The sequence below is a fragment of the Diorhabda sublineata genome, chromosome 3, assembly GCF_026230105.1.
Source record: "Diorhabda sublineata isolate icDioSubl1.1 chromosome 3, icDioSubl1.1, whole genome shotgun sequence".
Classification (NCBI taxonomy): Eukaryota; Metazoa; Arthropoda; class Insecta; order Coleoptera; family Chrysomelidae; genus Diorhabda; species Diorhabda sublineata.
In genome coordinates, this window is record NC_079476.1 from 105,132 (window position 1) to 132,419 (window position 27,288).

The 27,288-nt window shown below is 28.5% G+C and overlaps 3 protein-coding genes across 11 annotated transcripts in view; 2 read left to right on the forward strand and 1 right to left on the reverse strand.

Annotated features, from left to right (window-relative positions):
* The window catches only part of LOC130442070 (liprin-beta-2), a 42,010-nt gene extending 33,509 nt beyond the window's left edge, over window positions 1–8,501 (forward strand). For 6 of the 7 annotated variants that reach the window (XM_056776056.1, XM_056776055.1, XM_056776060.1 and 3 more), the window contains one exon: window positions 2,337–8,501. In XM_056776056.1, coding sequence (XP_056632034.1) covers window positions 2,337–2,462 — 126 coding nt within the window. In that variant the 3' untranslated portion in view covers window positions 2,463–8,501. Of the gene's footprint in view, window positions 1–170; window positions 238–2,336 lie in introns of all 7 variants that reach the window. The other variant, XM_056776059.1, reaches the window with a different exon arrangement.
* A 450-nt stretch (window positions 8,502–8,951) lies between these two features.
* LOC130442071 (alkylated DNA repair protein alkB homolog 8) lies at window positions 8,952–12,889 on the forward strand. 2 transcript variants are annotated; one of them, XM_056776062.1, is made up of 4 exons: window positions 8,952–9,805; window positions 10,356–11,447; window positions 11,632–11,781; window positions 12,295–12,889. In XM_056776062.1, exons 1-4 carry the CDS (start codon window positions 9,686–9,688, stop codon window positions 12,715–12,717), a joined length of 1,785 nt encoding a protein of 594 aa, XP_056632040.1. In that variant the 5' UTR covers window positions 8,952–9,685; the 3' UTR covers window positions 12,718–12,889. The 2 variants fall into 2 exon arrangements, with proteins under 2 accessions (XP_056632040.1, XP_056632041.1); XM_056776063.1 differs by having other exon boundaries at window positions 9,583–9,769.
* Window positions 12,890–12,891: 2 nt separating this feature from the next.
* On the reverse strand, window positions 12,892–25,508 carry LOC130442072 (protein halfway). 2 transcript variants are annotated; one of them, XM_056776065.1, is made up of 8 exons: window positions 25,320–25,508; window positions 21,156–21,402; window positions 20,674–20,985; window positions 20,076–20,236; window positions 19,834–20,004; window positions 19,381–19,536; window positions 17,449–17,559; window positions 12,892–16,938 (listed from the first exon to the last, which is right to left on the reverse strand). In XM_056776065.1, exons 2-8 carry the CDS (start codon window positions 21,400–21,402, stop codon window positions 16,660–16,662), a joined length of 1,437 nt encoding a protein of 478 aa, XP_056632043.1. In that variant the 5' UTR covers window positions 25,320–25,508; the 3' UTR covers window positions 12,892–16,659. The 2 variants fall into 2 exon arrangements, with proteins under 2 accessions (XP_056632043.1, XP_056632044.1); XM_056776066.1 differs by lacking the exon at window positions 25,320–25,508 and adding an exon at window positions 24,835–25,263.
* Between the last annotated feature and the right edge of the window lie 1,780 nt (window positions 25,509–27,288).

Sequence of the window (27,288 nt, forward strand, 5' to 3'; positions counted from 1 at the left end):
ATCATATTGATCATTTCTAAAAAGATTGATATAAATTCATGAATTATTTACTTCACAACCAGAAGCAATGGTTCCAATATAATTAATTAGCAATAGCGATAATTTAACTATTAAATAACTGGTGAAGGTTTGAATTTCCCCATTTTTATTTCATGCTGACATGGATATAGATCCCAGAGATCATGATAATTCACTGTTAATTCTAAATTAGAAACGTTTCTAGCAAAGGCCTAATAGGTTTGTTTAGTTTATGAGCACATAAAAATCTTTAGTACTTCAACACTAGATTTTTCAATCATCTACTGTATGAGTTAAAATAATTGATAACAATAATTGTGTAAACTTTTACTTTTTGTAATTAATAATTGCAATTAAGTTGAAAAAATATTTATATTTTTATGGAAATGTAACAATATTTATGTATACTGGTGTTTATTAATATTATATCAAAACAGTTGTTAGTACAAAGATTTTTTGCACGCTACAAATCTGTGTATAATACAAGATTAGTTAAACATTGAAATTCATAACGGTGTTGTGTATATTTTTAATATTTCAACAGTAATCTGTATAGAAAGTAGTATGATTTATTTCAATAATGGAAGACCTATGACTGTGGAAAGAAATTTCTATTATTTTCCATCTCAAAACGTACTTATAATATTTTCTCATTTAGATTCGGAGTTGAAAAGATACCTTGACAGTTTGTAAATGGTTTGCGGAGGAAGAACAATTTCATGAAAAGTAGCTGGAAAACCATCAATTATTAAAGTGCATCTAAAAACATATATTATTGAAGTATATATTGCTAAAAATTTCTAATTCACCTCCACTAAAATAATCCAAACAATTTTAAAATCTATGACTTGTTTTTTTAACACTGTGAAAGTTTTTCCAAATAAACTAAAAAAAATTACGGCGATAGTAAATGTCTCATGAAATTTCAAGTCAACAAAATCAAATATGTTAATCTTTGAATGAAATTGATTCAAATTGGAAATAAATCATAGAAACTGGAAAGCAATAAACTAAAAAAAAGCTCATAAATGAATTGAAAATAAATTTACTTAGAATTCACATTTAAAACGACTACTATATTATTTTCCGTTTGTTCAAATCAGAGACTTGTCGGTAGATCCGAATTCATTACTTGTTTTGATATTATTAGATAGTAAATAAGATGATGATGATAAGTGATAAAAGATTACTGTTGAAACATTAAACATATAACCAACAGAACGAGCGTTCTTCTCAAACTACCAAGCCTGATATTGTGTGAACTATTATTTCTGTAGACTAGATAAAATATAGAATAGAATTTTGAATACTTAATTTTGTTTTAGAAAATTTAGATGATGTGAGGCATAGATGCATTTGTTTAAATTTTAACACATTCTGAAACGAATAACAAACATGCTGCAACATTTTTATATGGACTCGACAATAAGTAGATCATAAAAAATAAATTTTTCGTTGCTCACAAAGTGAAAACATTAATTGGAAATGAGATCGAAACGAAACTCACTATAAGCAATTTATTAATGGTATTTTTAAAGACTTTTCAGCAACTATGATCGGGTTAAGCCCCGAAAAATTTGGTGAATCGTTCATAACTGCTTAATAACAATTATTAAACATAAATATTATCGAAGAATTAACTCACAAAAAGTTATAAAAATCAAAAGTTCTAGTAGGTCATGTTTTAAATTTGAAATTTCTATCGAAAATTGAACGCAATGATAGGAAACTGTGATCAAAATTTCGTCCTGGGCTGAGATCCACCATCAGCTGATACCTGATCATAGTTTCCGAAAAGCCCTAATTATTTAAAGATTTAAAGTTTTCTAGTAACTTATATCGTATAAAAATGTTGCAATATGATGCTTCCTAAAAAGTAGGCAACAATAGGATGTCACAATAAAAAGACTTCGAAGAATAAGAAACATTAAGCGATAATATATTAAATACGATTATGCTTAGGTGAATATCTTTCAATTGTTTTTGATCGTGTTCTTATGGAATTTTGGAATTTTTTATCATTGTAAGTAATAGGATATCGAATAAACTACATACAAATGTGTTGCATTATCTATAATTATCTGTCGTGGTTATCCCTCAAAGTCATCAAATCATCGAAAAAAAAAAGATCTCTGAATATTTCCCTGGGAATTATAAAATAATCTATGTTTCTATTCACTTTCTAAGGTTTTGCTTGAGCTATTTTGTTCAACTATTTATTGTGACATTCAGTATAGTAATAACATATCTCGTATTGCATTATTTGTTGTTACAAATATTTAATAAAAAAAAATTGATAACATTTGTTTTTTCAATAGATGATGAAGACGGCAAACGTAGAGGACGAGGTTGTCTATCGTCGCATTGAATACAAACCTGTCAGATCGTTACCAGCATCTGCAGGGAATTCCCCGATTCCACAAAGAATGTTCGATAATAATTAGATTTTAATTATATAGAAATAGTATATTTCCATTTTACCAACTTTTTAAACATTGATATATTTTATAACTAATTTATAGCATAAAGTGAGACACTGTATGTACAACATATCACCAGAACTGCCGAAGATAATTTGGAAAAGTATCTAGATAAGTTACTTTATCTTTAAAAAGTATTTAAATTTAGTTTGAAGTTTGACTATTTATCTCAAGCTACTTTGTATATTATGTATGTAAGTACTAAGTTTTTAAAATCAGATTATGCATTTCTTATATTAATAATTTAAGAAAAAGAAGAAAAGTACTCATTTTTGAATCCCTGTAAACATCTAATATACTTAAAAAAAATGAGAATATATAAAAATAATGAAGTAATAAATTAATTTGTATAACCATTTTGTCATGTACCCTATTTTTGTTGTTAACTGCATTTACAATTTATTTAGTATAAATAGAATATAATAATAGTATTTTTCGAATCTAAAATATTATCAAAGATGCAATTTATTTCCTAAATTATGTGAGACAATTATTTCTTTTTATAAAAAAACTTGAAGAAATTTGGTTATTAGGATACTTTAAATTTACTAACGCAATCTAAAGTAGCTAAGTAACTTTTTGGCAGCTCTGTATATAGCACATGTTTATTTCATTTATTAAAGATGAAATTTGTGACATTGAATCAACTTACCGATTCTAATCAACTAATTTAACCAAATAATCACTAAAAAATTGAGTATCATACATATATATTATTGGCTCGATGTTTGAACCACTTGTATTTTTGTATTTCTATATAAACTCGGTTAAGCCTTACAAAATATCATCCTATAATACCTCCTGTTTTTACCAAAGCCTTATCTTACCTTTTCACCAAAACCTGTTCATGACCAGCATTAGTTATCGTTTTTATTGCCTATTAACTTGATAATAGTAAAAATACAAACAAAATTTATATTTGTATTTTCACTTCTATACATTGGAAGATAGCCAAAAATCTAGATCCCAAATGATAAAATAAATGTACGGAATGTATCTAGAGGGATCTTAATCTATGTAGATAATAAAAACGAACTCTATACTTAAATATGCTTCAGTTAAGATAAGGGAGCACACCAAAAGAATGGAAACGTGCAAAGCAACGCATATAAAAAACTTGCAGCACAGTATGAGTTTCAAAAATTAAATTATATGAACTGTCTCTTAGGAAGAGACTATCAGAATAAAATTTCGCTACTTATATAAACTACAATTGATGTGGGGAATTTACAAACCACTTAAGTGATTTTTGGGTCAAAACAATTTGATATTCGACTTCAAACAAATAATATGTTGAAACTAGCACTGTAAAATACTTATAGGCAAATATCAAATTGAAGTATTAAGTTTTTTTGTTACTATTTTATACGTACTAAATAAACATAATTAATTGCGTATTAAATAAATATAATCAAATTATTATAATACAACTTGCCGCTAATGTATCCATCAATACGCCCTATGAAACTCCAATGAAAAATTGATTTCACTACCATCACAAGGAATTATTATTAATAATATATCAAAGTTTTAACTGCATTTTTACAAATTCCTAACAGTATTCGATAGTTATAAGAAAATTTTTAGTGAGTAACTGAATCGAAATTACTAAAGCTTGCATATTAATAATTTAAAACGTGTGTATTGTTTTTAATAACTGCATATTAGTATTTAACTGGCGCCGGTGCGGTTTTTGCCAATCAAGTTTTGAATGTTTTGAATAAAGCCGGTACTACACGATACGTCCAACGCTTGCGCCAAAATTCAACTTCAAACGTAGCTAAATATTTGACGAAGATTACTACTTTGACGGGGTCAAAAAAACCGATTTTCCATAGCCAATGTTGGAAACAAAACATTGATCGAATGACATGCGCGCACTACGACCACACGATGTGTTCAATCGTACCAGCGTTGGAAGCATTGGACGCACCATGTGGTACCGGTTTAATAGAATTAGAAGATTTTGTGTAAAATAGTTTGAACACATTTATTGTTTACTGGTAGCTTACTACATCGGACCATGTTATCATTCTAAATGGAACTACAGATTATATTCATCGAAACTTAAACCATTACTGAACCACTAAATATTATCTACAAAATTACGGATTAGAATTTCTATGTTGATGCAAGAACTATAATTTTTGGGATCTCAGCTTCTGATTCTGTGTCTTATAATTTCTTTTTTTAATATAATATAGTAGACTCTTTTTAATTAATTAACTAATCTTAGTTCGAATTCAATTAAGCTCAACAGTTACACAATCAGAAATTTACTACACTAAGCCATAAATATTTAGAATTGACGTCTTTAGCATGTCAAACTAGTTGTTTTTAATAAGAGTGTGTTGAGGGTATTCTGCAAATTTTTGGGAAAAAATGACTTTGGGCATTCAAGAACTATTCAATTCTTATCTATCGAGTATTGATATAAAATAGTAGTTTCTATTAAATAATTGATTAAGATGTTTCTTTGTACTTAACTCTGGAAGTTTGCCTTAGAGTATTGGTTTTTGCATGATTTGAAGGAGGCTTTCAATTCCGGAAAATTAACTATATAACACCATTTATTTATGTCTAGACACATTCGTAAATGGAACCACTGGATTTATAACAATTTATACTTTTAATTTCGGAACCCGATATAGGTAAATGATATGAAAGAAATACAGCTTCCATCTTCTTATCAGAAAACAACTCACCACACGGCACGCACATATTACAAACTATGAGAGAAACCAACATATTCAACAGTAATTTACTTCATATTTAATATGTATAAGGTATATGAAGAAAAAAATGGAGGGACAGTATTAAATTCAAGTTATTATCCATTATATAATAGGTGTAGATTGACTATTGCCACTGGAGCAAAATGGTAAAGGACAACACAGTTTATAATGGCTAAAGAATTTGATCCAAATATTCCGCTTTGGTTTCCAAATATTAATATTTCCAAACAAAATAAATTATATATTAGATTTGAATAGTAAGTTTCTTACAAACTTATATAGAGTTTATAAAAGAACACAACTGGCGATAACTTCTAGTACGGTCCGAGATAGTAAGCAGTTGAGTAGCATTTTAGTAGATTTTAGGTGAAAGGTGTGTAAGTTATTTATTATAAGAAACCAAAAAAAAACGAATGTGAAAGTATAATTGAAAAAAATATTTTAATGTGTTAAGAACATGTTTACAATATATTATCAGGTGACTTTAACGGAAATATATGATGACTAAGTGCCAAAAAAATAAGAATTGCTTTTAACAATGTTCCAAAATTATTATAATCGCCTGTTTCAAGTTATTACTATTTTCGAATCACCTATCATGTTAAATGTGCCCAATATCTAGAATTATTTCATAACTAAATCTAAACCCGTATCATTTAGGTATCACATTTCAATGATAATATAATTAGTAAAATATGTTTGCAACAAAAAAATCAAATATATAAAGTCATAACTAAACTAATTAACAAAAACTGTGTTAAAACACACATATAAAATGTGTTTTACATCAAGATATATAAGTACAATTATTAGTAAACAAAGTTTTTGGTTCAGTAACTTTAATATCAAATTCAAATTGTATACCAGTGATTTTTTTCTATCTAATTCCACACAAAATAAACTTTGTTTATATTTAAATTACAAGAGGCGAATTCATCTCTTGTTACATCATTTCAGCATAAAAAAATATATGTATCAACATAAAAAAAATGTATGTATCAAATTATTTTGAAGGCTAATGATATAAAATACAAATTTTGGTTTGTTATGAGTGTATTTAAAAAAACATATTCATTTACATACCTCAAACTGGTTCATTAAATATCAACATGAATCTTTTATACTAAATTTGTTTTGTTTGAAACCTTGGCACTGACTTACTCCAACACCACAGTAATGTAACAAATTATGTAATTATATTGGCACATAAAGAACGTTTCATTAATAATTGGAATAGATAACTATTGAATGAGGTAAAAATATGAAGATTGAATCTAAATTACTTAGATACAATGTGGCCTTAATTGATTTTGAAAACGCATTAGTTCAAATCTCCTAGTTGTATTCTTGTCCTAATGTAAGTAACTGCTAATTTTTCCCAACATCTAATCCACAGTCCTTGTATATTTCAGACTGTAATTGGAAACTTTTATTTATGATAATTTAGTGGAGTGTACACTTCCCACAAATATTCAACAGTGGTAATATTACCACTTATTTATTAAACATCCTGTATTTAAGTAATTTTCATAAAAGATAAATGAAAATTGGAACATTGTCATATATATGCAACAATCTGTTTATATAACAATAAGACTGAAAGGACGGGGGCCAGCTGACCTGTAATGTGGTATTATGACAAAGCGAGAAGGATTCTAAAAAAAATATAGTTATTGTAATTGTTAAAACTTTATCTACTTCTGATAAATAAACTAATGGTATATGATTATTTGCTAAATTATAAAAGATATCTCATTTAAAAAGTGTTATGTATAGCATTAAGCCATAATTACAGTAGAAATCTTATAATATTAGAATATCTCTAAGTATTAAATACAATAAACATATACTATTTCAATTACACTGGTCTGCAAAAAAATTAACCAAGCACCGGCACTATTATTGGTGATTCTTATGTAAAATTACGTTCTGAATCACCATCACCCACCATTTTCGGGGGAGCTCCGCACTTCTCTTTTTACCATTTTTCAATAATAAAAACTTATGGACATCGATTTAATTTGAAGGGGTAAAAAAACTATTCAATCTGGAAACAATGATAAGTAGTAAAAATAAGTACTATTATTTTGGGCTTCCTCTCCGGTTATACCCTGAGGTATTATTTCGTCCCAAAAACCATCGGTACTCCGCCAACATGCTTGCATTCACTTTCTTGAAAATCTCAAAATCTCTTTTCCATCTTAGCGATGTCTTGATAGAATCGTTCCCCGTGTTCATCGGTGATTGCTCCTAAATTTTTAGGGAAGAAGTCCAGGCGCTAATGAAGGAAGTGTACTTTCACAGACATGCCACATCTCATGGCCTTGCACGCTAACAGCAATTCCTTTTTTCATTTTGAATCTTGTAAAAGTTGTTGGGGACCCGTAAAAACTTCATTATTTAGTTTTCAAAAATTGAAATGTGTCACATGTCTTGTCCATTGCATTCACAAACTTTTTAACAAACCCAGTTTAATGTGCAAAGGTGGCGAGTACATATTTTCCTTCGGGACCAAAGGACATTTTTGTTACCAGGAGTCATAGGCCAATTCCGTATGGTGTAATGTAAGTATGATCGTGACTAAAGTAACAACTTTTAAGTCAGCACAAGTGTCCATTTATAATCATGATAACTAATTTTATCAAGGATTCGACTGATATTTTCGGACATCTTCTCCATATCAACAGAGTATGTAACTGGAATTTATGGTTATTCCCGTTTGCCAACTGGATAGCTTGTATGCGTGTTTTCGATGAATATATAAAGTCTTTATTTGTCTCGATCCCATGGGATCTTTAGCTTTCTGGTCCTATAAAAAGATATTTTTACGAGCTTTTCTAAGAGACTCCACTGACTAGACGTTGAAATATGTGAAAAATAAGTAGGGGATCTCCACCACAAATGGTGTCAGGGGCGATTTTCATGCAGACCAATGTGATTTAGACCTGCATCAAGGAATTTGATAAAAAATATACTTCATATATTGTGTAATATTAATGTTCATTTACTTTAACTTGCACTGAAACTTTGTATTGGTATGAGAAACGTAGGCAGCAAATTGTTTACTTACTTTTATTAAATAATAGAATAGAATTTTTACTGATTTTACAAACCACTTACAGGTGAAGACACATCATATGTGGTACTGTACATTAGTAAAAAATACAAGTACCTATAAATAAACACCTAATATATATATATATATATATATATGGTGTGCTAATTATAATATTGTAAATAAAGACAATAAATACTAATACTTGAAAAATTTTGTTTTATTTATAAATGATACCTATAAATCTATAAAAAAATCTGTTGAAACTTATCAGCTATTTTCAAAGCAGTTGTGACTCGACACAATTTTCGAACCTCGATCATAACAAATAGCAAATATTTTGTGATCAGAAAAACAACTTCACAATTAGTAACCAGTAACATATGTATACAGTAACAGATCGAACTCGCCAGAATTACCAATTTTTATTTAGAAAAGTCCCCAAAATTCACTAGATCCAAATGATAATGAATATTCATTAGAAACTAAAATGATTTTACTTTTACGATAAAACTGTACGGTAAGAACTAACTATGGAGGAAAGACGTAAAGAGAACTCTCAAATATGTCCATACTAAACACATTGTTTACGCTCTCACTACACCAACAATCACTATTACACTGTCTAACCAAGTTATTGTTAATGTTTATGTTCAGACCATCAGACAGTGTAATAGTGAGTGTTGGTGTAGTGGTAGCGTAAACAATGTGTTCACTATGAATATCACCAACGGTTCCAAAAATTCCAACTTAGTCTCAATAGAGCTCAAAACAGTATAGATAAATAACTTTATACAATGGTTCTAGCAGTTCGAGGACGATCTCAATTCAAAATTAATACTTTATAGATATATAACACGAACTTTTACCGCATCATTTTTACATACATGAAAATACAATTTTATTTCTCAAATTTGAAAGTTGATTATATGAGATTTTATCATAGAAATATCCAGGTTTAATTAACCGAAAGCTGGTTATCCTACAATTAAACCCTATACTGCGAAAGTTACTACATCGAGCATCTAGTCCAGAACTTGCACCGTCAGATTACTATTTATTCAGATCAATGGAAAAATTCTTACGTGGGAAAACATTTATTCCTAAGGAGATGATTCCGAATCATACTTTCCGAAAAACCCTTTGATGTCAAGTTATCTTTTTATTTTCCGTTTAGAGGCCTAGACGGGTCTTATTAAAATAAGCTTGAAATTAAGATCTTGTATTCATTCATATATATATATATATAATGGATATTTGCCACGATGTCTGTGGATTTTTTCCAATGCAATTTATACCTACGTTAGAATCTCTGAAAGAAAGAAGAAAGAATAATTAGGTTAACTTGAAATTTAGCACGACAAAAACATATTTGAAGTGATAAAATAAAATTTCCAATGGAACATGATGTTTTAAGTGCTGCAAAATTGAAGAAAATAGAAAAGAAGTTGAGAAAACTCCTGCGAATTGTATTCCAAGAAGTTGGTATTCAGTGTTCAATAAATAAAGTTAATAAGGTTAATGTGTACTTCTTATGTATTGCCCAAAAATATATTTCTATTATTACTTATATTGATATGTTTTGAATTGCTGTAGAGATATTGTTAACAGAATATTATGATGTCAATTAAATTAAGTAAAGCCGGTTCCAATTCACATAATCAGTTATTTAACTTGTCTAACAAAACGAACAATTTGAACACACGTCCTTCAATATCTTTTCCATTAAGTAATGATCTTTATAATTAAATCTCATGTTAAAAACTAACAAATTATTATAAATCTATATATACATCATATTAAAGGAAAGTATAACTATGTAGTGTCCCAGTTCGTATTCTTACCATATGAACCTTAAAATTTTTACAATATATTAGAGTTCCATTTGTTTGCAATATGCATAACATGGGACAGTTAAGATTGCCTTGATATTCCATTCAATTAATGAATAAGAGCTCATTTCTGTTCAGTTTTCCAATTGGATTTACATACTTAAATTTAGATACTACTTCTTACTACCAAATAATCTAAGATATCAAATGAATATTAAAATGTTTAAAATTTCAGATAATAGCTATTGCAAATGCAGGTTTGATAAATGGATTAACAGAAGAAACAGTGTTTGAATATTTTTCAAAATATGGTGCTTTGCAACATATTTTACTGATTCCAGGAAAATCCTGCTGTTTTGTCCAGTACAAAGAAGAAGCATCTGCTGTTAAAGCTTATAATAATTATAATGGCATCCTTAACATTGCCCAGGATTCAAAACCAATTTATTTATTGTATGCTGATAAACTACCAGATTTGTGTTTGAAAAATATGTGGCATGGGATAGTACCAGGGTTAATAATTTTAAATAATTTTGTGACTTCTGATGAGGAAAAAGTTCTATTACAATTATGTAGTTTTGATTCAAATACAACTAGTCAAATGCGACATAGACAAGTTAAACATTTTGGATATGAATTTAGATATGATACAAATAATGTAGATAAAGATAAACCACTGCCAGAGAGTATTCCAGGAGAATGTAATTTGTGGGAACGGTTGAAAAACACGGAGTATTATAACTTTGTACCGGATCAACTTACAATCAATCACTATATTCCAGGGCAAGGAATTCCACATCATGTAGATACACATAGTGCCTTTGACGACCCTATTATGTCTCTTTCGTTAGGATCATCTGTAGTAATGGAATTTAAAAAAGATGATCAACATATTTGCGTACTATTACCTCAACGATCATTAGCCATTATGTCAGGTGAATCTAGATATGACTGGACACATGGTATAACACCAAGAAAGTTTGATATAGTTCCTACAGAAAACGGTTTTACTTCTTTAGAAAGAGGAGTTAGAACTTCTTTTACTTTTAGAAAAGTTTTACAAGGTTCTTGCACATGTAATTACAAATCTAAATGTGATTCTTACATGGGAAATTCCAGGGATATAAAGAATAATGATGCCTCTGAATTGGAAAAAGAACATGTGCATAAAGTTTATGAAAATATAGCAGAACATTTTGATGACACCAGGCATAAACCTTGGCCTAATGTTGTACACTTTTTAGAATCATTTGAAAAGGGGTCTCTTTTAATAGATGTTGGTTGTGGAAATGGTAAATACCTTGGGAGTAATGAAGATATTCTCAATGTAAGAATTATTTATTTATACATTTGATTTCATTATTGAACTTCTTGTGAACTATCTAGAGTGTAAAAGAAAAATTTATTGATTGATTATCCTATAAGTATTAACTACATTCATGTTACTACAAAAGTTGATAAAATTTTCTTGTATAAAAATTTATTCACTATTTTAATCTATTTGTTTACAGATAGGTTGTGATACAAGCTTTAATTTAATTGATATATGTAGAAAAAGAGGATTTCAGTCTTTTATTGCCAGTTGCTTAAATTTACCTCTCAGAGATAGTTCCGTAGATGGAGCTATAAGTATTGCTGTAATTCATCATTTGGCAAATGAGGTTGGTATGGCTATTTATTAAATATTAGTTACAATGCATTCAAGTACTTATTAAAATAAAGCTAAATTTAATAATATATAAAATAGTGAAATAAATATCCATTAGCTGATAAGTCGATTCACTCCTAGCAGATTATTATGTTATAAATAGTTGGAAGCACATATTTCAAAATCAAATAAGATACTGTACCTTTTCTTATAACTCACCTAACTTGAAAACATCATTCTGGTAACTTCAAAATGTAATAATAAGGTGTGGCGATGTATTATCCTGCTGGAACTTATTACCAGCAAAAATATATTTCTATTTCATGTTCTATAACTTTAAAACTAATAAATATGCTTTCTAATATCTGAAAGAATCAGGCTAATAACTGTGGAGATAACGATTATAATGCCATTAGTGCCATTTGAATGCACTGTGTAGATTTTAAGTTAATAAAGGAATTATTGGTAGTTATAAGGATGGGGATGGTATTATTAGTTTTTGTTCTAAGTGATCATTTTTTTTTAGGAAAGGCGTATTAAAGCTATAAAAGAAATAGTACGGATATTGAAACCAGGCGGCAAAGCTTTAATTTACGTTTGGGCAAAAGATCAATGCAAAAATCAAGAAAGAACAACTTATATAAAGCAAGATAGAAAAAACCGTAAAGAAAATTCGAATATTGTAACTGAATATAATAATGAAGTGATACAGATATCTGAAAAAGTTTCCTTACCAATTCATATAAATAGAACTCAGTTTAAACATGATGATATGTTAGTACCATGGAAACTAAAGAGGAATAAAGAAAATGATCGTACTTTTCTTAGATTTTATCATGTTTTTGTTGAAAATGAATTAGATAACCTTTGTAAAAAAGTTAAAAATGTCTTAATCACAAAAAGTTATTATGATCAGGGTAATTGGTGTGTCATTATCAATAAAATATGACGCTTTTATAAAAATGATATGAAATTAAAAGTTTACTGATCACATACTGTTTGATTGTACTGTGATCTAAACTCTAATTTATTTGGTAAACCTTATCGCCATGTGTACCACTGAAGAAAGGTCATTTATAACCTTTAAATTTTTTGGAAAAAAATAAAAATGTCTCAATAAATTGTATTTTTTTATTAATCCCATAAATAATTGTAGGTATGATTTATATACATAATTGTTTAGCACAACCTGCAGACTATTAAATGATAAATAAAGTACTGAGCAAATCCCTTTTTTAAAAAACATATCTGGCATAAACCATTTAAACAAATATATTTCCATACTGTTTTTCTTGTACAAAATCATTATGTAGTGCCAGTCGAATGTATAAATACTATTGGGGTTGCAAAAACTCAAGTTTACCAAATGAGGCTGCCTAATTGTAAGTGTTGCGTTATAGGACATTAACATGCTGAAATCTTGACCTTTAGACATCCTTGTTGACCACATTTTAGCAGCGACATATCTAAGGGTAAAAATTTATTATGGGATAGCTAAAAGTCAGAAGAATTTTGCAACACCCTCGCAAGAAAATAAATTCAATTTAAAAGAAATCATTGGCATAGCAAAGTTACACAACTCCTGTAGGAGCAAGGTTAATATTGGTTTATACAGAAAAGATGAACGAGAAAAAATGAGATTGTCTTTGTAAATTTTGGAGAGAAATCCAGTTACAAAATGATTAATACTAAATATTATATTAAAATGAACACAATGAAAATGCAGTCAAAAATAATATGGAATATATCAACTTTTTTTAAATTTTTTACTTAGCCTTTTTATTTTTTTCTGGATCAATCTTTATTTTGATAAAAAAAATTAAAATTAAAAATAATTATCAAGAAAAATATATTAATCATCTTTTAATAATTAATATTATTTTTATTTGTTAAAACTGTTGAAATAATTGTAATTTCACCAATCTTCGAATTGCCATACCATAAATATTTGATTAATAAATCAATCCAATGATACAAGAAACAGATACATAAATAACTTAAAATTATTTTAATTATTATATATATTAATTTTTTTCCAGTACAGCTATGATAGACATCACAATTATCAAAATTAACAACTGAGCAAAATAACAATTTAATTTCAACCAATACCTTATTGTATTTGGGTCTTAATTGTTAACAGTAAGGTAACAACAATATGCTGTATAATTTTTAAAATATTTCCACCAATAAATTTATTGAAAGTCATTCCCTCCTTAATGTAGAAAAAATATTCATAAAAATGTTAAACAATATCCAGTGTATTAACTATGAGAAATTCACATTGTCCACCTATTTATATGAACACTGTTTCTTACAATTACACAGTCACGATTATATTGTCTGATCCGCGTTTCAATAACTAAGTTATCATCTTCAGTGTATCACTTAGTTATTGAAATAGGCGTTAGATAATGTGAGTGTTAATACAGACTTAACTAGACATGAGGCAACTAGCTCTTGAATTGTGCAGTATGTGAAAACTTATTCACCCGGTACGTGTGAATATTGAATTTGCATTAACATCAAGATTTAAAATATATTCTTGTAATAAATAGATTGAATTAGATGCCACAGATCAAATCATTGGTTAAATATGAAAATATGTTGTGTCCTTCATTCTAAGATATTCAATTTAATTAACAAGTTCTGCATTGGCGAAGAGACCGGGGATCTTGATCGGGAATATAAAGAAACAATAAAAAAATGTTATAGTTATAGATATTTAGGCGTAAACAAGAAAAAGAACAAATGAAAAGGAAACTAGAAGCTATAAAATGAGACGCGATGAGAAGGGCATCTAGAACATCGAGATGGGTGCAAAAGCGACAGTTACAACGTGTATAGAAAGAAAGCAATTGGGGATGAGGGATACCACCACAAAACTGAAATAGAGGAAGCCCAAGAGAACATGGATATAAGGAATAAAACGATCAATAAGCGAGCGAGAACTAAAAGAGGAAGACTGCAACAATAGAAAACAATGGCAAATGGGAATTGGACAACGTCGTAAAACGTTCTAACTAGTAACTAAATTCTACAAAATTATTTATCCAAATTATGCGCTTAAACTTGGATATGGATTCTAATTTTAGAACAATTTTATTGGTGGTAATTCTTACCGAATTAAAGTAGTACAAAATAAATACTTTATATAAAACTAAACATTTTTATCGTTGTATATATAAGGAAGCGTTGTTTTTTTTATATAAATCACATAAAGGTATATTATAAATTACATTATATAATGAAAAGCAACAAATACATGCTACTTTCATCAAACTATAAGCTGGTGGATTATTGATATTTAATTTTTGCTTAATAAAATTAGATGTCCAGTTGAAAAAAAAATTATTTTAAAATATAAAAATAGATGTACATACTTTGAACATTTGAAAAATGGTAATGCTCAACATTTATTATTATTACTAAAACAAAAAAGTGTTAAGAATTAGTGAATTAAATTTTTTGTAAAGTTCTATTAATCGTTTGATATAAAGTTTTTGTATTTTGTCTGGTTATAGAGAGAAAGTCATTTTAAATACATAGAGAATCGATAAGTGATTGAATTGAGAGTTAATTTGTTTCTTAACATGAAAAAGTGATCAAATACTGTTGACACAACAAATTAAAAACGAAAAAATAATAATTGTTCTGAACAAATTGCAATAAATATTGGAGAAAATGTTTAACAAAGATAATTATATCAATGGTCATCTGATACAGGTTCTTCATAATCAAGTGACAATTCAAGAACATAATGTATATGAAATAATTGAAATTTTAAGACTCTTGCAGACAAAAGTGTGTTTGGAAGAAAAAAACAATCATTAACTTGTTCAAAAGCCTCTTAAATACAATATAAATAATAAATAAATTCTTGTTTTTGTTACAAATGACTCTTATACAAATAGTTTGATAAAAGCTTTATGTAGTTATTACTTCTTTATATAAATTGACATCCTGTTTGTATTAAATAGAGAATATTTGAAAACATTTAATCTATTAACTTGATATACAAAGTTCAAGTCAAATTTTCAATATATTTACAAATTCTCTGTAGAAAAATATATGGAATTTGAAGTATCCGATTTTTTCAAATAATCTCTATATTGAATTGTTGACAAGAACTACTTGTTCTTTTTGGAACACATAAACTTCTAGGATCAGAGATGCAAATAATGGATAAATCAAGTTTTCTTTTAAATTAACCTGAATCGGAAGTGTTGGAATAAGAATTCCACGACTTACAAATTTATGAGTTGGCATTAACACAGCAGAAAAACGGACAATGAAGAAGAAAGATAAAACTAGAACAATAGATATGAAACACTTAAGAAAAATATAGCGAGAAACTAAGTAGGACAAGGTAAAGAACAAAGACTTAAATAATGAACAAAATAAACTAGAAACAGCTGAGCTTTTATGGACCCAAGTCTTCATTCGTAAAGGTAAAGGGAATAAGAAGAAGTTTCAATACCATTTTGTGTCACTGTAAATAAAGTAGGTTAGCCAATATCGACAACCGACAGGCACTGTCATAAGTAAAATGATTAAAAATTTTACGTTTGGTTTCTGAAGACGATAACTCGATTTTCGAAAAACACAGACAGTATAATTGTATAAGTAGTGGTACTAAAAAGTGTGTTCGGTATGAATATGAAATTTAGTTGTCAACAGAAGGCACATATATAAGCATTTATAATATTATTTCAAGAGTAGGTATTTGAAAAAAATGTTTATGGTTAAATATATGGAACTTTTTACCAATCCTATCAGTTCTTTTGCAATAACATTTTCCAAACCATATAAGGCTTCTTGTACTTACATTTTCATCATAATATAAATATCACAACTCACAACCGTTTCAAAAAATTATTCACATAAAATTTCACTCACATAGCCAATCACAAGGCAATTTTGGCATTTTGCTAGCTGGCCAAGGCAAATAACCAGCTGTTTTAAATACCCAATAATCGTAGGTTACTTTAGCAACAAGACTAATTAACAAAAACACTTCGACGGCTATTATCCAATAAATATAAATAGTCCAATCTTCTGAGCTATGACAATACTTCGATGGATCTAAATCTATGATGCTGATGTCAGTATCTTCACATTTAATCTCCTTGTAATCTACAATCAAACTAATTTTGGTCTCCAACCACATCTGAAATAAATATAAATTTAGTAAGTTTTTGTAGCTTAGATATAATTTGGAATACTGACTTTATGATTTATGTAACATAGTTTATTTAATCTTCAAATAGATAATAGAAATAAACAGGAAAAATATTTGTTTTATTGTCTTCTATTCTATTATTTAACATCATGTGGTCTGTGTAGATTTTGTTACTGTTCAGACGGTTAATTAGAACCCAATTTTTAATAACAGACTTTAGATTTACTTCACATATTTCAATATTAAAAAAAAAATTCTATTTGAATGAATATTTTCAGGATAAAGAATTCATATACTTTAGACTTATCTCTATATAGTTTAATGACTGACAGTTATAATTATTTCTATCGATATAATAATAGGCATGGTTAGAATTACTGAAGCAACTTGGGTCGTCCAAGAAAAGAATAAAGACAGAACTGGTAATTGGACTAATAAAAGGGATTTGGTTAAGTTTGATATGATTGAGAAACGACAAGATGTTAGTGATTATCTCACCTTGAAATCTGTTATAGTAGCGCAGTCACAACTCAATTTATTCAATCCTAAATTGAATTGACGCATATATTTTGAAGTACGACAATAAACTTCTACCAAGTATGGATCAATCTGAAATAAAATATTTTATGAATAAAAAAAATGGTTCGAAAAATACCATTTTACCATCTCAGATTTATGATATTAAAACAAAGTAAAATCAAATTCATATTACACTTTTCTACAGGAAGTTAAGAAAATATAACGGACTGGTAGTCAATAAATTGAAATGATAAAAAATTTATATTTATCAACAGTATTACCAAGGAAGAGGTCAGTTTTTAACATACACATAAATCTTTTTATGTCTTGAATAAGACAACAGTTTAACAATCTTTAGATTTTTTAAAACCTTTAAAACTTACTTTCTAAAAAATAATAATGAAAAATATCTTGTATTGAAATTTTCAAGCCGGTTGTTGTTTGATCATAGTCCTCCTGTCTATATTTATGAACAGCACTGCCAATAAAATTTTGCAATGGACAAAATAGTAAAATATAACCAAAAGTAGTATGATGAAATTTGGTAAATAATAAAAGTTAGATAACAAATTTGTAATGATATTAGGAAATTTAATTTTCATTTCAGCTTCTTATTAGCTAACCATTACAGATGTTTCGTAATATAAAATAACTAAAGGAAAAATTGTGTAAACCAAACATTTTTTTGTACTATTAACAGCAGTCAAAAATACATTTTCTATGAGTTATTCTGTTGGCTATGGACCTATAGTTTGGTCTTGAGAATGTCCAGTGAGAAGATTTCTTGCACTTTATGGATGGCTATCCAGTTTTAGGTAGTTCCTTCTTGTACTGTCTCTTGTATTGTTGGAATACGAAGTTTTGATGGATCAATTTGTTTGTGACTTACCATGGTGCATTGACTAGTGATTTTAGATTGTCCCCGTTGTATGGGAGCAATACTAGATTTGCTGGCATATCCCCATAATTCTATTCCAGATGGGTATGATGACTGTCTTATATAATAAGATTGTATTTTGTAGTGAGACTGGCTATCTTCTTCCGAGTAGCCAATATAGTTTTTGGAACTTTAAGTTGACTAGCTATCGTTTCTTGGCTAGGTGTTCCCTTCCAGGTATTTGACACAAGAAGTTACATGTATCATTATGTTGTTAATAGTAACTGGAGGACATTGGCTTTTTCTTAGGGTAAATATTATGTGCTGGGATTTGTTTTTGTTAATTTTTATTTTCCATCTTCGATCTGAAATAAGTGGTCTTGAAGATTGGCAGAAGCTATTATTGGATTCTCATGTATAGCTAGTATCACAGTGTCATCAGCAAATGTGCTTATCGTAGTGTAGTTTGAGGTTGGAATATCAGAAATATATATCAGGTACAGGGCTGGCCCTTCAGTGGCTTGAAATATATGACAGAAGCGTAGATAGAGTTTGATTTTATTTAACAAACCTACATGCCAGACTTTATCGAAAGCCTGGCTAACATCCAGGAAAGCTGCCGAGCAGTATTTTTTTCCTCTATACCTGTATTGATGGTTTCAACTACTCGATGACACTGTTTATGGCGAAATCCGAATTTGTGATCTGAAATCATATTTAGGATAAGGTCTATATGCTGCAATACCAACTTTTTTAAGACCTTAGATAATATTGATAGCAGGTTGATTGGTCTTTATGATGTGACGTCCTGTATCTGCTTCCCTCGTTTTGGAATGAGGATAATTGGACCAAACAATTGGAAGTTCTACTGTTCGATATATGTTTAGGGGATACTCGAAGACTGGTTGTAGCATTAGTAACAAAAATATAATAGAAACTGTTGAAAAAGTTAAGCATATGAGAATTTAGAAGTTGTTAGATCACTAAAACATTAAAGAATGACAGCTGTTTTGGTTAATGGAAAATAAACTTACATATTTGATTTTGTTGTTTCTTAAACTCAATACTTCTAAGGTATATCTGAATCCAGTGGCTTCCAAAAGTTTTAGTGATTCTATTTGATTATTATCAGCATTGAACTCCTTCAAGAAATTATAAGAGGAATCACTTAACTCTTTCAGGGATGTTATCTGTAAACAAATTATTAAAAAACTGATTTAAGGTATTTTCGACGAACTGTTCTCTATAAACTATAAAGTTGAGCTAAGACACTTTAGATGAACTTAGAATTGAAATGATATGGATAAAATCAAATTTTAGTAACTAACTCAATTGTACATTTTTTAATTTATGGTTTTGAGTGAAAATAGGTGCTAGTAGGAATAGAAAATATTATAATTTATGAAAGAAACGATTAATTATTATATTGGAGACTAATTTTGTGAAGAATAACCACAAATATAAGGTCACTTTTATAATATGCTTACGTTATTATTAGAAACATCTAATTTCACTGTGTAGGGCGGCAAACGTTTTGGTAATGTGAGCAAATTCATTTCTGAGCAATTTACATCAACTGTGAAAACTCTGGGCATACCTTCCCCAAAATTCAGACTTTGTATGTTACAGGTACAATTCGGAACACAATTGTCTTCTAACTAAAATGAAACAAACTACATTATTTTTTTTTTTTTTGAAATAAATTATTTCCACAATTTTGTGAAGTTACCTCGTAAATTCTTCTTAATTCTGAAACTAGTACATTATACTTGGAAGTAAACCAATCGTAATTAGTTTGTGAGGCACAATACGTATTATTTTCGTTATTGAATGATATATTTGCCCTTTTAAACGTATCTTTCACGCTCTGGCACAATATCATAGGATTTCCTACAAAAACAGAATTATTTCTCAGGGATTAAATCAAAAATAAATAAATTCCACGACTAAATGAAAAATTAAAAAATACTTAAAAAAGATATAAGAACCACTAACTCAGTTTTAGTTTTTCATAATATAATCTTGAAAAACTTCAGTCATACTAATCAAAATATAATTAATGAAATAATCAGGCCGATGATAATTTTGAGTTATTTGTACATTGTACACACCTTTCGGATTGATAAAAGAATACGAAGGAGCTAAAAACTTTTCAGCTACACTAAATCTGAAATATGTAGGAAAAATCATCAAAGATTGTGCTTTTTTTATAAAAAAAAAACCCAGCCCCTGAGTGAACTTACTAATTTGAGCTAATTGGAAACTAAATTTGTTGTGTTTTTAATAAGATTGTATTATGTATTTTATGAAATTTTTGTTATACTTACCGACAATATCTAATGTTATATGGCCTTCTAATTTAAAATTAGGAACTTCTGTTAAATTGTTGTGAGACAGATCCAGAAAACTCAAACTAAATAGATTACAAAGCGACCGCTTTTGAAACTCTGTGATACCATTCGATGATAAATTCAAACAGGAGACTGCCGTCATTTTGGAAAAAGCTCCACTTACAGTTTTTATTTTTCCATCAGTTATAGCCATAGATCGTAAATGCTTCCATTCGGCCAGTGTGAGATTTAAAACTTCTAAAGTAGCGTTTCTGATATGCAGAGCTTCTATTTCATTTGGAACAAGATCTACAAAAAAATTAATGGCAAATTATTGAAATTAAGTCACAAAATAACAAACAACAATCTTAGTATAAGAATTACCAGCATAAATATAATCCTTCAATTACTTGTATATATCCTTGAGTAAATAAATACTGATATGTTGCAATAATTGAAATATTATATATTTGACTTACTTCTACACCTTAACTGATCTTTCAACGTTTCGTCATTCACATCACAACAGATTACGGCTTTTTTACATGTAGACAATTGACGACATCTACATGGATCGTCAGGACTTGGACATGAATCCTCCGGTTGATAAAAACACTGTTGGTAACATCTGCTGTCATCTTCTCTAACCTCTCGCAATTCTTCAGGTAATCGACTCCATGTTGGTAATGTACAAAGGAAGATTGTTAACAAAGTTCTAAGAATCATCTAGAACGAAGAGTTTTAAAAAAATAACAACAGATATTTGTATAACAAAGTTTTACAATGTATACAGATTTTGACAAATTGATCTGTACCATTCAAACATATCAGGCAGCGTTAATAAAATTGTAGAATATAATACCCAAGGAATGAAGGAATTATTAAGCAAGTTTGTTTCGCCGGAAACGCTACATTCGGAGATGTGGAAGTTCGAAGTTTTTTTAATAAATTCCTCTGCAGGGCTTGGCGAGGGTGGTAAAAAAAGGAAAATCGCTCGACTAACCAAACATTTTTTGTTTTTCATCGTACAAGAAAATATTTTAATATTCAATTCTCTACTTCTCGAAAGTGTCATTTACTGTGACATTCCCTTGGATTGGGTTTGAAGATATCCAAGCTTTTAATCAAAGTTAGAGTAATGATGGTCCTGGTCGTTCAGCAACAAAGGTGTACATATAAAAGCAGAAAATCATTTCAGAGACAGAGGACTTTCAGGATAATATTTACGTAATATTAAAACAGTTTTCTTTATATTAAAAGTATTTTGAACTGAAATGTCATATTTAAATTTTACATTTTATTGCTTCATTTTAATAATTTCTAGGACACCAAGTCTGACGAGGAATATTTAAAAGGTGCGTGCCTTGTAAATAACAAATAATAAATTACGCTTTATCTTATCGGAATTCTACTTAGTAATTTCACAAAAACAATTTCGGTATGTATCCTTTAACCCTTTGTGAGATTATCTAAATATATTATTTCTAAATATTTTATGATAATGAATTGCGAAATTCAATAATGTGTTTTCAATATTGAAATATATAAAAAAAACAATTTTTATTTATATACGAAGCTAGCTCGAAATTTATTCAATATTAGTTGATGGCCTGCGTGTAGAAATTAAACATAATTAAAAATTCTGTAGTCCATATAGCAAGTATAAAGTCCATATTATGATGAGGCGTTAAGCCTTTATTTGAAGATAAACGTCGTCGTCATATAAATTATATAATTATGTCATTTGCAAATTATTTAGGAGACCAAAGATAAACAAGGATTGATAATTAAACTTAACTCGACCTTCAACAATCTCGAATAAAAAATAGTCGGACGGGACCAGATCAAGGCGTGTTGGGTGTTCCATCTCTGTTAAGTCCCATCGTGGCCTTGGAAAGCGAAGCAATGTGGAATGGAGCATTATCATTTTTTGACTCAACTGCTTTAGAAAGTAAGAGTAATATTTCGCGTTCACGTTAATTTTGATACCTTAAAGTCAATCAAAAGGATACCCTCGCAGTTCCAAACTTTTATAGCCAACATTTTATGGTGCTTTTTGTGACGTTTGTTTTTTTGGCTCGTGCTCTGGTGCCACACCATGGAATCTCTTTTGGATGTCGGATCATCACCAGTTACAATCGGTTACTTTCTATAGAACAGATAATAATCTTCAACTAGTTAGGTAAAGAAAGCTGTGATGTTTCATGAGAAAAATAGGAAATTTTGTTGTATAAAACATAATTAGTTCACATTTTCAGTAAAAAATTATTAAAGTAGACGATTTTATTAGTTTTATCTGCATAACTGCTCCCATCCATAGATTATGAATTGTGCATTAATTATTGATTTTGTTATCTGAAAATAGTTTATAACAAATATAAATAGAACTTATGGAAGTTCAATGAACTTATCGATTAAAGAACATTTACTGTAACATACAATAATAATAATATTTGAATCATAATTTATTGTAAATTATGATTTACTAGTTGCATCTGAGATTCAAAGAATTCATTCAAATTTATATAATACATAATTAGAATAGATGCAAAGTTTGAAATACACACAATGGGATTACAATATGTGAGAATATTGAATGCAAAAATCTTTCTCTTTTAAGACATTGTACTTAGTTTTTTAATTTTAAACATCTGTTTAACACATGCAATGTATTAAGTGTAATAAGTAGGTAGTTTAGTTCTCTCCGATCCTTAACATTGTGAGGACATACATCCGAAATTTTAAGAGAAATAAAATAATCTTTCAATTGATAACGTATTTAGTTTTTTTTTCATAAGTACGCCGTTACCTTATCCATAATCCCAACACAATATCTTTAATCCCATAAAAAATCTACAAATAGTCGCAAATTATTAATTTGAAAATAAAAGATGATTCTTCTTTTCCCACACTATTTATAATCAACCACCACATACATCTTTATGTATTTTTTTTTGAAACTTTTAGAATTCATTTTATTATACTTTTGACACTATCCATTAAGTCATAATATTTTTGAATTGAAGCCAAATGCCTTTTATGTCTATCAAAATTAAATAGGTATTGATATTTTCTATTATCCTAATATCCTGCTCAAAGAATTTACTAAATTTTAATAAATATACATTTTTATCTTTATTGGTGTTAATAAAAACTTGTTGACTGTTGGTATTTGCTTATTAAACTAAAATGAATGAGCATTATTTCTAGATAATGTTTTCTTTCCACTTTTTTCTATGGTCCAAAAAATTATATAGAGTCGCTTTTGCGTATTATCCATTTTATTAGATACTGTGAATATAATATAAAAATAGATAAACTCCCCTTTACGTTGTAAGTTGATTACATGGAAATGTTCAACTACTTTATAATTCAGTTACTATTAATAAAGATTGTTAAACCTCAATTTCATATACATGCACATTTGTAGAATTTTTGATAAATTGATACATAATGCAACTCCAGAAATTAATTTTCTATATTTCTCTAGAGTACGAAAATAGATGAAACTCTCCTTTTACATTTTATATATTAAATAATGCATTTTATATATTAAATGATGCATTTATAATACCAGTAATGACCTCTATGTGTTGCAAAATCGAAAAAAGACATAGCCAATGTCAATGATATTGCAGTGAAACATTTAATTTATATTAAGAGGAATAAGGTGCAATAATCTATTGAAAAAATGTAAAAACGAATGTTTAAATTAAGAGAAAAAAGTTTTATCAAATTGATGGAATTGAATATCTCAAAGTCTACATGTTTTCTATTCCTTCAATCACAAATTAATATATTACTTTTTAATCAATTTAAAAAGTATTATTTCAGTTAGTTCTTTGCAAAGATTCTGAGTATTTTCTATACCAAAAAAAGTATTTTTAAACACAGTAAACACATAAAACACACTAATTGAGCATTTCAATTGCTAATCTTTACAAACATATACATATAAGTTTGTGGATATACCTATGCAAAGTGGTTTTTGAATAATAAAAAGGAAATGACAAGTGGAATTATCTTTCACCCTATGTATGTACGCACGGTAATGTTAAACAGAAATAATATTCTTTCATTTTGCAATTGAACCAATAACTCAAAATGCATCCTTACTAATATTGGACAAATTAACCATGTATTTGTATAATTACTTACCTGTGATAAATATTAATCCAGAAATGCACTGTTTGTAAATTCCTTATAAATTTAGATAAAACGATTTATGCATAAACTATAGAAACACTCACAAATAGAATAAAAGAAATTTACAACTTTTGACTTCAAAGTTGAAACACCACTAGTGTACCACAATGTTAATGTAAAAAATTTAATTTGATCTACCTACACCTACTTAATAACGTCGACGGAAAATAAACACTGCTATAAAAATAGAATCCGATTAAAATGCCTTGTAACTTGCATATGAAACAGATAATAAACCAGACTGAAAGTACAGAATTTTAAAAATTTTGTTTATTTTTATTGTAGCCTTGATACTAAGGAAATATTTGTCACCATAGTTGTCGACTTGTATATATATCAACCATAAATTAAAGATATCCGTTACGTTTTATATATAAGAGCATTATTGTTTAATGACCTATTATTGTTATGTCGTTAAGTTCAAATAAAAAGTTTACCTTATTATCCCTTATTTACAATTACTTCCTGATGTTGACATTAACTACATTTGTAAGCGTTCGTTAATAAAATTCTCACTTAAACACTTATCTACTGATAACATATAACTATTAATTCATAGGCTAACCTCTTTAATTATTATTTATATTTGGAACCAAAAATATTTGACTTTTTGAGTTTTGTTGATATTTGACTAGTGACATGGACAGGAAATGGTAAACTTTTTAAGCAGCTAGGCAACTAACAATACAGATGCAAAAAGATTTGATTACCGTTATCTTATTCACAAGAAACTAAAGAAAAAGTAGGACAAAATAATCGAGATAAAACCGTATGAATCATAGGAATTAAGTTGGGGCAACACATATTTGCGTCTTAATAATATTATTAATGTCAACAATGTAAACATTTCGTTACTCTCGTTTTAACATATTTGTTCAAATGAATTTGAAAAAAAAACAAAATAAATTATATATATCATCTTTAATTTTAACTTGAAAAAATTACAAGATTTAAATTCGACCAAGCAACATACTGTTTATCAAAAAGTTGTGAAGGAAATTTGATTTCTAATAACGTGGGCGTGTGAAAATTTAAATGTTGTGGGATATATTATATCTCAAAGACCTTTCAACGGGTTTACAAATAAATTTTTCTGTTTATACTTCTTCTAAAAGAGAAGAACTATAAAGAGACACACAATAGAAGACCTGACAAAGGAAGTAAACACCAAGAAAGGCAAAAAGTTGATAGTAGATAAAAAAAAGATAAAATGGGATAGATTTAATAATTAAAGGACAAAGAGTAGATAAAGTGACAACTTATAAATATCTGGAAGTTATTTTCACTGAAGATGAAAAAATAAATATAGAGATAGCGAGAAAAGTGATAAAAGAAAATCAAATATACTATACTCTTAATAAGATAATTTTAAAAAAGAAATTGGAGAAGACATAAAAACAGAAGTATACAACTCGATAACTGTACCCATGTTAATATATTGAAGTGAAACTTGGATAATGAACAAAAAGATCCAGAATAGAATAATAGCAGCGGGGATGAAGCACCCGAGGAAAATAGCAGGGAAAATGAGGATTTATAAGTTAATAAATGATGTAATATGAAACAACATAGTTAAATTATTTCAACCTGGTACAAAAATATAAAGAGAGGAACATATAAGAAAATAAGGAAAGGAAACTTTGCTACAAGTAGTCTAGAAATGGGGAAGACAAGGGAAAACAATACAACAGATAAATGATATACTTAGAGAAAAGTTGCCAAACGATATAACCATGAACTATGTGATGAAAAAGGTCTATCCAACGAGAGCCACAAATTATTGTCTACCTGATTAATTTGGAAGTAACCAAACCCTGGAAATGAAAGTTGGCTTCCGACGCCAACCTTGGATCGTTTTAAGGTATAAAAGTACAGTTTGCAGATATAGAAAACCTTTAAATTGCATTTAAGCATGAATCTGTGCGTAATATCCGTGGTTAAAGTTTTAATGGACTTTTTTTGTCCAAGGGCCAAAAACAGATATGTGTACATTAAGAGTGAACAAACTTTTTTCAAAATTACAATCGTTTGCAAATTTTATTTAGTTCATAATTAGTTTATAATTTAGTTGAAACTTAAATTATCGATAAAAGCACACGTGAAGAAAAGTGCATAACAAAACTTACGCTGGTGAACTTGTTATCTTGGACACTGAACAACTACTGGAAAGAAAAATAGTAAGAGTCAGGGTCAGATGCTAATTCACGGACAATCGGAAAATCGTCTAGATAACATAATTCATCGGAATTATGTTTACTTAATATACATTAATTTATCGATCGATTACAAGTGTTTTCTAAGTTTTGTGAAATACGAAATGAACTTAAGGTGGAAGCTCGTCCTTGAATAGAATTGCTTCGGGATCTAACCCGTCACTTTCCAATGCCACAGTTTTTCTAATAATTC

Excerpts from the sequence above, each read along its gene's own strand:
- LOC130442071 (XM_056776062.1), top strand. The coding sequence starts at position 9,686 with ATGGAACATGATGTTTTAAGTGCTGCAAAATTGAAGAAAATAGAAAAG. Across the intron at positions 9,806-10,355 it reads CAATAAATAAAGTTAATAAG|ATAATAGCTATTGCAAATGC; the intron begins GTTAATGTGTAC and ends TTAAAATTTCAG. Across the intron at positions 11,782-12,294 it reads TTCATCATTTGGCAAATGAG|GAAAGGCGTATTAAAGCTAT; the intron begins GTTGGTATGGCT and ends ATTTTTTTTTAG.
- LOC130442072 (XM_056776065.1), bottom strand. The coding sequence starts at position 21,402 with ATGATTCTTAGAACTTTGTTAACAATCTTCCTTTGTACATTACCAACA. Across the intron at positions 19,537-19,833 it reads TAGATGTTTCTAATAATAAC|ATAACATCCCTGAAAGAGTT; the intron begins GTAAGCATATTA and ends ATTTGTTTACAG. Across the intron at positions 17,560-19,380 it reads GAAACAACAAAATCAAATAT|ATTGATCCATACTTGGTAGA; the intron begins GTAAGTTTATTT and ends ATTTTATTTCAG.